At 40.3% G+C, this 12,273-nt stretch overlaps 1 protein-coding gene across 1 annotated transcript; it reads left to right on the forward strand.

The window, feature by feature from the left end:
* Window positions 1-2,097: 2,097 nt before the first annotated feature.
* Window positions 2,098-3,566, forward strand: SST (somatostatin). The gene is made up of 2 exons (XM_042903492.1): window positions 2,098-2,322; window positions 3,224-3,566. The coding sequence occupies exons 1-2, from the start codon at window positions 2,185-2,187 to the stop codon at window positions 3,434-3,436; spliced, it is 351 nt and encodes a 116-aa protein (XP_042759426.1). The 5' UTR covers window positions 2,098-2,184; the 3' UTR covers window positions 3,437-3,566.
* Window positions 3,567-12,273: the final 8,707 nt, after the last annotated feature.

Here is a 12,273-nt window from a genome sequence, read left to right on the forward strand (position 1 = left end):
CAGGACAACTCTCCTTCTCTACTCAGTGGGGCCGCCAAGGGCCAAGTCTTGGCTGGAGGAGATGTGAGGTTCTTTCCTGGGAATGCCTGTGGATAGTTGGGCGGGTATAATTAGATTGTGAGTCTTCTGTCAGGGGCCAAGGAGGTTCCAGGATATATAGAGAAAATAACACGTAGTACTTAGGTTGGGTTCCTCTGGCCCAGATTCATTGCTCTCCCAGACTATTCCAACAAATGTGAGTGACTTTGTAATGCCCCACTTATGGTTAGCCTTGCCTGGATATGCCAAACCCGGAAGCTCTAACACTCCTTGCTGTGCATTCTCTCATAGCCTTGGTTAACAGACACAAAAGGAAATGGTGACAGTTCTCCAAGCCATTCAGGACACCTCTCGACCCCTCCTGCCTCTCAACATTGTGGTTATGGCCTAAGCATTGAGAATATATTCAAGATGCATGGCTGGTGACAGGATTGGCCAAGTTCTCTGCTTCACTTAGTTTCTGGAGGCATGCAATATCTTTTAACCTTTTTGTGAGCTTGAAGGCCATAAAATGCCAGTCCTTAAAGAGCCTGCAGAGATCATCTGGTCCATGCCAAGGCTTTAGCTTATCCTTCCTTGATAACACGTTATTTTATTTTATTTTAATTTAATTTAATTTTATTTTTTAAAATATTTATGTATTTTTGAAAGAGAGAGAGAGAGAGACAGAGTTTGAGTGTAGGAGGAGCAGAGAGAGAGGGAGACACAGAATCTGAAGCGGGCTCCAGGCTCTGAGCTGTCGGCACAGAGCCCGACGCGGGGCTAACTCATGAACTAAAAGATCATGACCTGAGCAGAAGTAGGACGCTTGACCGACAGAACCACATAGGCACCCTGATAACACATTATTTTAGAAAAAAAAGCAAACAAAAAAAAGCTGTTGAGACTCTGATTTGGACACCAAACATCTAACCAGACAACGGAATTCTAGGACAGCATTTCTTAACCTTCCTTTTTGTGTGTGGGGAGCAGGGGAGTACTGGATCTAACCAAGGGTCTGTTGATTCTTTGCTCACATAGACAAACAATAATGGTAACATTTGTGTAGGTGGTTCTTGGACTTTTGCATGTCCAGACTGGGGGGTTCCTGACCTAAAACTGCTCCTACTGGCCAGGAATCTGACAGATAATTTAGAGTTGAGTGCAAAGAACCTCAGTCTTGAAATGTGGAGGTCTTGCCCTGATCCAGCTGTGCAATATATGGGCCAGAGCACTTTTCTACCCATTATTAGACTCAGTGGCTCAAGCTCTGAGCTTTAGTAGATGGTTTCTGAAATCACTTTCCAGCTCCAAGTTTCTAGGCACCAAAATGAAATCAGTTTCAGTTTTTTTTTTAATTTTTGGTACTTTTTGTCACAGTAGAAAGGCAAGTAGACTGGAAATCTCTCAGCTACTGAGAAAGAGGGACGTGGAGGGTGAGGCTAAGGTATTTATCCTCTTCTAGTACAGGGATAAGTGAAGTGCTGTTAGAACCCATCTCACCTTGACTGACAAGACTTTTTACAGAGATAATGAAGAAAGAAATGATTCACTCCTAATATCCACATTCCATTCGCAAATCTGCTTTTGGAAGAATGATTCTGAATCCCCACTTCTCACACACACATACTTTTGCATTTGTCTGGCCCTCTTAAAATGTTTGAGTATGGTGAGAGAGCTGTCTGGGTACATTCTGCAGCTGTGCATGATGGAGCATTTGTCTCCTCCAAGGCTGAGTGTTTGAGTGTGTGTGTGATTTAGTGTATACATGGGCATGTGTATGAGTGAAATCATGGAATGTGTATGTGAGCAGCAGTGACTGAATATAAAAGGTGGTATAGATAGTGTGGAAAGTGTAAAATCATGTGGGCCTGTGGGTGTGCAGGATTATTATTTTTTTTTTTTTTAAGTAAGCCACTTTGGATTGTGTAGCCTCCTCTTACTTCTGTGATTGATTTCACGAGGGTAATGGTGCGTAAAAGCGCTGGTGAGATCTGGGGGCGCCTCCTAGTCTGACGTCAGAGAGAGAGTTTAAAAGGGGGGGAGCCGGTGGAGAGAACACAAGCCGCTTTAGGAGTCGCAGGTTTCAGAGCCATCGCTGCTGCCTGCGGATCCGCTCCTAGAGTTTGACCAACCGTCTGGCTCGGCTTCCCCAGCGCCGCTGAGATGCTGTCCTGCCGCCTCCAGTGCGCGCTGGCCGCGCTGTCCATCGTCCTGGCTCTGGGCGGTGTCACCGGCGCGCCCTCCGATCCTCGACTCCGTCAGTTTCTGCAGAAGTCCCTGGCTGCTGCCGCGGGGAAGCAGGTAAGGAGACTTCCTCGACGTCTTTTTTCCCCCCTCTTTTGAATCCCCCAGTCTTTTCTCAGGCTTTGCCTTTCCCCCCTGGGGTGGATTTAAGAGGTGGCCCTGCAGAGTGTCGGTGCTTTTCTGGGTCCCTCCGCTCCCAAATCTCTCAGGAAAACTTTCAAAGTCCAGAATCTCCTCTTACCTCTTTTTCCCCCTCTGATCAGCGCAGTTGGCCACAGTTCAGGTAAGTTCTTTGGCATTAAAGAAAATTTCAAGACCTGGGTAGCTGAGCACTAAAGGAAGAGGCATCCCCCAGTGTTAAACACGGAGGTGCTGGCCCAGGTGCTGAAAGCGCGGACCTCTGAAGCTACTACCTTCCTCAGCAGTACCTCCTTCCCATGCTCCTAAAGGGCAGTCTACAGACAGAACACAGTATGTTTAAGATTCTGAAGGGTCTCCTTCCCCACAGTTAACTTAACAAAAACGGTAAGAACAATTCCAGTTTGTAGCTCCTGAGCTGGAAATTGAAATTGAATTAAACAAACTGTTGGCACATGTTTTATCTTTGCAAAACTGTATTAACAATCTACCATTTCTGTGTGTGTGTGTGTGTGTGTGTGTGTGTGTGTGTGTGTGTGTTAAGCCTATAAAGGCAGAAAACTTGCAGAAACATTTGAGCTTTTCAAGCCTGTCTATGTAACTTGATGATTATAACATCTACCCTTATTTTTATATCCTTAGCTGATTTTAAGTGTGACAAAAGTGCACAGCTGTGAACATTGGGTTTTGGGTGTAGCTGAATCTGCTTTCCAAATCAGGTTTTTTCCATTTCTTTTTCTCCATCACCATCACCTTAATCCCTTATCTCTCTCTCTCTCTCTCTCTCTCTCTCTCTCTCTCTGTCTCTTACCCTATACAGGAACTGGCCAAGTACTTCTTGGCGGAGCTCCTGTCTGAACCCAACCAGACAGAGAACGATGCCCTGGAACCCGAAGACTTGTCCCAGGCGGCTGAGCAGGATGAAATGAGGCTGGAACTGCAGAGATCCACTAACTCAAACCCTGCCATGGCACCCCGAGAACGCAAAGCCGGCTGCAAGAATTTCTTCTGGAAGACTTTCACTTCCTGTTAGCTTTATTAATTATTGTTGTCCATATAAGACCTGGTTCCTTTCCTCCAAACCTCATCCCTCTTCCCTAACTCCCCAATCCTCAGCAAGACCCTTGCATTAGAAATTGGAGACTGTAAATACAAAATAAAATTATGACGACATTATGAAACACAAGAATTTGTTTCTCATTGTGTATCTTTCTGCTCAAAAATATGTGATTAGCAGTTGTGATTTCGGTCAAGTTACTTGAGAGGTATGCATGCCAAATCTCACAGACATATGATTCAAAATTTCCTGTGGTAATAAAGATTCTGTCCTAAATGGAAACTCTTATAGTTTGGGTCATTTCAAACAGAAATAATTTCAGATAACTCTATGAATTCTAACTTTAATCCAGTGGACGTTACTGGGAAAGGCTGCCACAAATATCAATTACACATTACATACACTTAAAATTATATATTGATATGAGTATTTATGGGTAAGCAGACTGGAGTGTCCAACTATTCCACCAGGCTAATCTGTAAAATATATGAAAAGTGGAAAGGAAAAATCATTTGGGAGTTGAAGGAAAGAAGCTGGCTTAAAAGCTAAAATGAAATTCTGAGCCTTTAAAATGTGTTTCTTGTTTGTGGACATTTATCTACAGAAATACTATTGCTTTTATATCTTCTTTGACAACCCTCTCTGTAACTGAATGTGGCCAAAAGAGTGCCTGTGTTTTAAAAGCAAGCTCCTAATTTTTTTTTCTCAGGGGAAAAATATTTCTTGTACCATAAGTTTCCAGGTGAGAGTAGTATGGGTTGCAAATAACTTATGTTGGTTTGCCTCAGCGAATACTATCCAAATGAAGGTATCAGAGCACGATTTCGTAATTGCAGAATAAATGAAGGAGAGATCTCAAGCCTTCTTTGGATTTGATTAAAGCAGGCACCAGATAAAAATGCAAACTATAATAAAAACACTCAATACATGTTACTATTATTAGTAGTATTATAATACATACTAAATAGTACCATTCAAGATAGAGATAAGAACGTTGCTGATGTAACTCAGAGACTCTAAATATATGCCCCGTTGGGGATGTATGTTCTAACTATCACCGGTATTTTTGAAGAGCTGCTAAAACAATAAACCCAATATAAGTACAAAAACTCAGTGCAAATCCCCACAGTGTGAGCTTACTGATAGCAGTATATAAAACATCTAACAGGAACTTCATCTTTTATAGAAAATATTTGCGTTAGATAATATACCTTTTAATCTGAACGTGGCTGAGTAGAATTTAATTCCTGAACAGCTGATCAAACAAGAGAAAATCCAAGCCACTTTACCAATCTCTGTGAAAACAGAAGATCCTTCGAGGTTCTGGTGCACCTTTTATTTACAAGACATTTATGAGGGAATTAATGTGTGTCCACTTAGGGGATCTGTCAGTGTTAAATGCCTTGTGGACATCTGGTAACCAATCAACTCAGTGAAATAATAGAATCACATTATTATGATTAAAGTACAGAAGAGAACATAACTTAATTGTTTTCTGTGCGGTGCATAGATTATATGAGTGCCTGGGGATCTTACCTTTTTAGTACTATCTTTAGTTGTCAGTCCCCAATAGCAGTATGAAAATAATTGGCAAGAATTATGTAGTCATGACTCCACATATATATTTATTCTTTACTTAAAGCCTAAATTGAATGGAGCATTTGGTCAAAGTTAATTATCCTTCAGCCTCAGTTTTCCCACCTTCATCAGTAGGGGGTTGTAACGGGAGGGAGAGTGATATCCCTTTCAGATCTGACTGACAATTTGCACTTCAACACTGACAAAGGTGACAGAGGAATGTTGATTTTTCACATTTTAATAAACGTATGGAGCATAGCTCTTTTCTAATGTATGGAAGGTATTATTTTTTACTTCCTAGTTAGTTCATCTGCGTTCTTCCTAAGTTTGATTCACTGAGTGTAGCATTCTAGCCTGTTTATCATCTAGCCAACATTAACCGTGTAGATAGTGTTTTCCTTCCTCCTTGCCACAACCACAGACCTCAGCAATCCTGAACAACCTGCTACTTCTTTTAATGGGAGGGCTTGAACAAGGAACTCCTCTTTTCTAGGCCTTAGTTTCCCCATCTAAAAATAGGCATACTAGGGCGCCTGGGTGGCTCAGCCGGTTAAGTGTCAGACTTCCGTTCAGGTCGTGATTTCACGGTTCTTGGGTTTGAGCCCCGAGTCGGGCTCTGAGCTGACAGCTCAGAGCTTGAAGCCTTCTTTGGATTCTGTCTGTCTCTCTCTCTGTGTCTCTGCCCCTTCCCTACTCATGCTCAGTCTCTCTCTCTCTCTCTCTCTCTCTCTCTCTCTCTCAAACATAAATAAACATTAAAAAATAAAATAAAATAAAATAAAATAAAATAATAAAATAAAAATAGGCACACTAATGGAACCAAGCCCTTAATATTACGAGGCTTCAATAGACCATGTTTTGCAAGTTTTTAGTACGTGGTAAGTAGTTGGTAAGCTTTGAATGTTAGTGGTACTAATTTTCTTGTCATATATGCTGTGCTTTCTAGCCTCTCTTTCTTTTTTAAAAATGTATATTTATTTATTTTTCAGAGGGAGAGAGAGAGAGAGAAAGAGAGAGATAGCATGAGCAGGGGAGGGGCAGAGAGAGAGAGGGAGAGAAATAATCCCAAGCAGGCTCTGCCCTGCCAACACAGAGCCCGACATGGGGCTCGATCTCACAAACCATGATATCATGACCTAAGCTGAAATCAAGAGTTGGATGTTTAACAGACTGAGCCACTCAGGTGCCCCTCTAGCCTCTCCTTCTTCGCCTTTGCTATGTCTTGTCATTTCCACAGGCCCAAATCTAAACCAGCCTTCAAGACTTATTTTACATTCTTCTTGCTTCATAAAATTTTTTCTTTACACCCTCAATTGGAAGAGCTGTCTTCTCTGAGTACCTACTCTGCATTTTCTCCACGGTGTTTATTTACCACTCCCTAACATTTATTATAGCTATATAAATGTACATAAGAGAGTATTTGTGTGTAAACTTCCAATGAGTAGATGTATGTCCGATTCATAGGTATAGTTCACTCAGCATGTCATGCAGCAGAGTAGGTTCTCAGTGCTCACTGAAGAATAAACGAATGGTCTGTGAGTAGTCTCAAATGGCACAAATCTCTATTTACTTGGTGACAACATTCTTTCTTAATGCCGCAGTTGACAGGGGAAAATGACATCAGTGGCCATTCTATGTTAGGCGTAGGTGACACCAGAAAGATACAGCACATGGTTTGGATTTTAATTGCCATGGCAGCATGTGATGATCAGACTCACTTATACTGGAAGCTTCAATCATTTCAGTTTTCTTTATCCATCTTATGAAGTAAGTCCCAGTAGGGCTTGCTTTGCTATCCACCAACCACGGGGCTCACACTTACAGAGAAAAAGATTCACTAAGACTTCTTTCACATTTGTTTATTTCAAGATAATGCAAATTCACTCTTGATCCTAGCGCAGGACCATTGTTCTTGGCCTTGGCTCACGCTATTCTCAATACACAGACAATTCTGTTTTATGGTGACGTAAAATATACCTTTAATTCCAAATATCAGACATGGAAGAGGGCTCAAAGATCATCTGGTCCTCATTATTCATTTTACTGAAGGCTGACATATGGAGAGGTGAAGCCATCTGCCCAAGATACCCAGTGAGTAGCAAAGATGCAGAGATGGGGCAGAGATGGGGCAAAGCCTAACTCCCCTCTCTTACCTCTTATTCTACCACACTGCCCCAAGGAATCTGCTCTTCTAGATAACTGGTGTGTTTCATTAACCTGATGTGAATGTTAGTTTTGTCCCTGAAATTTCTTCATGTTCCACTACACAACAGGTCTGCATCTGAGCGAGAACAAGACAATTGATACAAAATAGCTTCCCATAATTGTAGAAAGACAGGAAGAAGCAGTTAACGGTATTGATTATGAGGAAGAAAAAAAAAAACTCAGTGGAGATAGTCTTTCACTTAATTAGACCCAAGAAAAAAGAATGATTCAGTCTTGGAATGGAGGTGCTGGGGCTGTCCCAGCAAACAGAGGGACTTTCACGCCAAGGAGATGGAACGGTAGTACCTGGAGAGATCGTCTTCAGAGAAGTCAGGATACATACCCACAGGACGAGGCAGCAAATACATCAATGACCACCTGGAATTCTTTAGAAGTGAAAATGAGTGCTTTCATTTGAGGAGTTCAGTTTTTCATTACCTAGAATGTGCTTCAGTGTCAAGGACTTGCTGGAGACTGGGAGAGAATTTGTATGACGAGGCTCCTGCTTTCAGGGAACTGAGTCTAGCAGATAAGACATATTCATTAAAAATCATCAAATGCTCTAACGGAGGTTTTTATAGACTACTAGGAAAGAAGAGAGGTGTCAGTTATTCCCTCTTTTTTTCTTTTCTTCTTTTCATTAGTATTTAAATTTGGCTTGTAAGCCTAAGTTGTTTTATTCTGGGTAGAACAGATAAATTATAGGTATAATGACATAGGATACATTTTTACAACATAATCTCAGTTAGCTTTGAAAGTGTTAATATCCTTTTACATACGAAGAGGCTGAGAATCAGAGAGATTAAATAACTCGCCCAAAGATGTCATCAGCCGGTGTGGTGTTGGAAACAGGTCATCTGATTTCCAATCTAGTGCTCTCCCCACTGTATCTTAGGGGAAAGAAGTGAATTAGAGGGAAATTGTGACTTGCTGGAGAATTAAGAGCAGATCAGCTCCAGACCATCTTAATTTAGCTCTTCTGTATATAACACACATGGGTATTACTTCTCTGTTATTGTCAGAGGAGAATTGGATTTAGGCTCTGGGGTTGAGATTTGGTTCTGTGACCTGATTAGGGGTACGATTTCCAAAGAACTGTTTGTAATCTTTCCTTTCACATACTTAATATAATCGTTTCAGTTTTGCTACGTAAACGAATAAACAAACAAATAAAATTCATAACCTCCGCTTTAAGCACCCCTTTCCCTGCTTAATCTCTCACACCCAGGTTTCAGTAAGACTCAGGCTTGGACATTTTTAGCCCGAAGCAAATACAAGCTATTAGTCTCAGTCTTTATTCTACAGGCCATGGAATCTGCCTCACTTATGACTGGATAGTGGCCATATCTTCCCCCTCTCTGCTCTTATATGTATATCCTATGAAAAGTGGTCTTGAGGCTGGGATTTTCAGAACTGAGAAATTTCATTGAAAAGTATAAATGAGGTCAATTTTTGCTAAGTAGGCTTTTATGCCACTGAAGCTGATAGAGCTCTCAAGGTCTCAGGTAAATATTCTAGGTCACATAAGTAGTTCTCTTCTTCCCATGTTTCAGATGTCTCTGGAATAGGACCCATTAAGATGGTAAAATTGTTCTCCAGATATGAAACAGTTCTATTAAAATAAGAAATATTTCAAAGAAATTCAAGCTTTCAAAGTAGAGTTCAAATACTTAAGAAAGATAATGCATTCTCAGTTAATTGCTGGTTAATTATATCTTTCTTGTATAAAAAATATAAAAGTACATTTTCAGCTCTAATGCTACATTAAGGTCAAATGGCACACTTTAGGAAGGAATACATTAAGCGACTCTAGAATTGCTATCCCTGGTAACAATTTATTTGACTATAAAATACACATTATGAAAGTCAAGATTTACTAATTTAACTAGAACATAGCTCTTTATTCCTTATTGTCCATCAAAGTTCTCCCACTTACTCCCCAAACATAAGGACAGAAGGCAATGATTTTACCAGACTTCTCCCCAACATCTTCTTCATCACCATTTGTTTGTTGTTATACACAGATTAACATGATGTACTCATAAGACCACTCAAGTCAACACCACCACAGTGTTATCTGGAACCTCCTGGCTTTCATGCTTTTCTTCTCAGGTGATTTGCCTATTTGTCATTGCAGTGGACAGATTTTTAATATTTTTCTGTGTCCTTCTCCTCCTTTCTCCTTCTTTCTGCTCCCAGTCCTTCTCTGATACCTGTTACCTCCCTAACTGTGGCATTCTGAACTGTTTTGGTAAATAGCCCCCCACCCCCACCCCCGTTCATTTTTAGCCGTGTTGTTGGACAAGATCAACTCACTTCCAGTCTGGTATTGATGCTAGAATGGATTAAGTCATTTGGAATGTACCATCCCTTGGTCCTAGGCATTGGTCCGTGGCTGGGCACAACCAATCACAGTAAACCTTAAGACTTTTTTGGGGCACTGCTGGGACATCTCTTTCTTGCTGATTATGGATAAAGAAGCATGAAAAGCATGAAAGCTTTTGTCAATCATATTGAGACTGGCAATGCAGTCTGAAGTCCTGTGCTGCAGAAGGCACAGTGGAGACACGTGAGGACACTGGGTTATTGGTGGCTTTGTTGAACTGTGGTATTTAAACTTATCCCCAACAGCAATAAAAAACAACAACATTTTTACTTTGCTTTTCATATGTATGACCTAACACATTCTCTTAATTTTTAAAAAGTAGTTTCGGGCACCTGGGTGGCTTAGTTGGTTAAGGGTCTCACTTTGGCTCAGGTCATGATCTCGCGGTTGGTGAGTTTGAGCCCTGCGCTGGGCTCTGTGCTGACAGCTGGGAGTCTAGAGCCTGCTTCTGTGTCTCCTTCTCTCACTGCCCCTCCCTCGCTCGTACTCTGTCTCTCTCTCTGTCTCAAAAATAAATAAAACATTAAAAAAAAATGTTAAAACACTAATTTGGGTCTCCTGTACTTTAGCTAAAAGCTTTCTTATACATATATTAGGGCTACCTCGTACGTATCTATGTTTATCTTAACTTTCCAATTGAGATAAAAGTTCTGAGAAGAAAAAAGTTAGACTTTACTGGACTGTGTCTTCTTGACACATCATTATGTCACAGACTTATACCAGCTTCTTTATAAATACTGCTGATAATAAAGATGACAGTTGCTTACGTTTGTTTACTTTCTAATTTATTAAAAATACTCTACAAATGTTATCTTATTAAATATTCATTCGTTTTATAATTCATAAACTTGGCATTAGGATGAAAATGTATACCTCTGCTTTTTTACAAATATAAAAACCGATGTTCAAAGTATTTGAGTAACTTGCCCAAAGCCACAGAGAGCTCACATGACAGAGCTTAAAATTAAGCCTCGCTCCTCGGAAGAATCAAGTAAAGCTGCCCGTCCATTTCAGTTCTAGGGACACTCTGATCAATTAAACAATGCTGAAAGTCTCTGTAGGTCAAACCCTCTTGATTTCTGCTTTCACTCTGCTGCTTGTTATGGTAAGCACATCCAGCTCATCTCTGGTGATTAAGTCCCACCGCTTGGCCTCTGATATCCGAGGATCCCATCCTACCCACTGGATCCAAGGAGTCCATTTTTATGGTCCGAGTTCTCACGGTCATTCCTGGCCTACAGAGAAGAGCCCTCATAAGCTTCCCAGAGCTCTTTGTGAAGCTTCCCAGATCTTTGTGGATTTTCTCGGGGCGGGGCGGGGGGGGTGGGGGGAGGGAGTGAATGAGTAGGTATTACATGATGAAATCAATCTAGTGTAGTATTCCAATCCAGTGTCTCTGTTTTTGTCCACTCTCTTTACTCTGGGCTTCCCTAGGAACTCCTCAAGTCCTCTGACTTGAGAGGTACATCTTGATGGGGATGAGAATACTGTTGACCATATCTTGAAGCCATCCCCAAGGAGGATCTACCACCCTAGGTAACATTTTATTTGCTTTTCTAAAATTGCCAAGTTGTTAACCATTAATGTATTATTTATTTTGCGTACTCTTGAGTGGCTATCATACTGCAGAATGTGCGTGCGTGTGTGTGTGTGTGTGTGTAGTTTTTGAAATGATGAGTTCTTTCAATTTACAAATATGAATTGAAGGTCTATTTGCTAGATGGAAGCTATAAGGATTCAGCTAAAATCTCCATCCTTAGGCAGTTCAAAGTTTGAATGCATAGTCACTAGTAACTATATTGCAAGACATTGGTTCTCAACATGTGACCCAACTACATTAAAATTACTTGGTAACTTGTTAGACACACAAACTCTTGGGCTCAACCCTAGAATGACTGAGTCAGAAATTTTAGGAGTGGGTCCAAAAATCTGTGTTTAAGCAAGCTCTTCAGGTGATTCTGAAGCAATGAATTAAAAATAAATTTTGAGAACCAATAAAGCAAAAAGGGATTTGACTGTATTAGGGAAATCACCATGCTGAAGATATTTAATTTTTTAAAAAATTTCATTCCAAAATTTTTATCAAATAAATTCATAAACAAAGTTGAATCTCCCCAGTTATGTTCCCTTTCCCCTCTCTCCTTGTGGAACTAAAAACTATCATCAATTCAGTGTTTACTCTTCTTGTCCAAGGTTTTATGTTTTTACTATATATGTAGGCAATTATAAATAATATGTTATATTGCTTTGTGCTTTAAAAATCTTTATGAATAGTAGCTTACAAATTTTTAAAGTATCACCACTTACATTTTTCATTCATTTTAATTTCTGCATAGTATTTCATTGTACAAATATATAAGAATTATTTATGCATTTCTCTACTGCTAAAGATTTAGGTGTTTTCCAACATTTACAGGAGAGGGAAGCTGTCTTTAGATCTTCCTCAGTGCTATGATACTCAATGATTTCTCTTTACCAAAGACAAAAGTCAAAAGCAAAATAATTCTGCTGGTCTCCTAGTCCCTTTCATTTAGCTATAGGAATTCCATGCTTCCAGGCAACTTTTACATTATAAGTTGCTACATTTAAAAATTTGTATTATAATGAAGTCCATCAACTTATTGCCTCTCTGTTCTTATGCATC

Source organism: Panthera leo, chromosome C2 (genome assembly GCF_018350215.1).
Source record: "Panthera leo isolate Ple1 chromosome C2, P.leo_Ple1_pat1.1, whole genome shotgun sequence".
In the NCBI taxonomy this organism is placed as follows: domain Eukaryota; kingdom Metazoa; phylum Chordata; class Mammalia; order Carnivora; family Felidae; genus Panthera; species Panthera leo.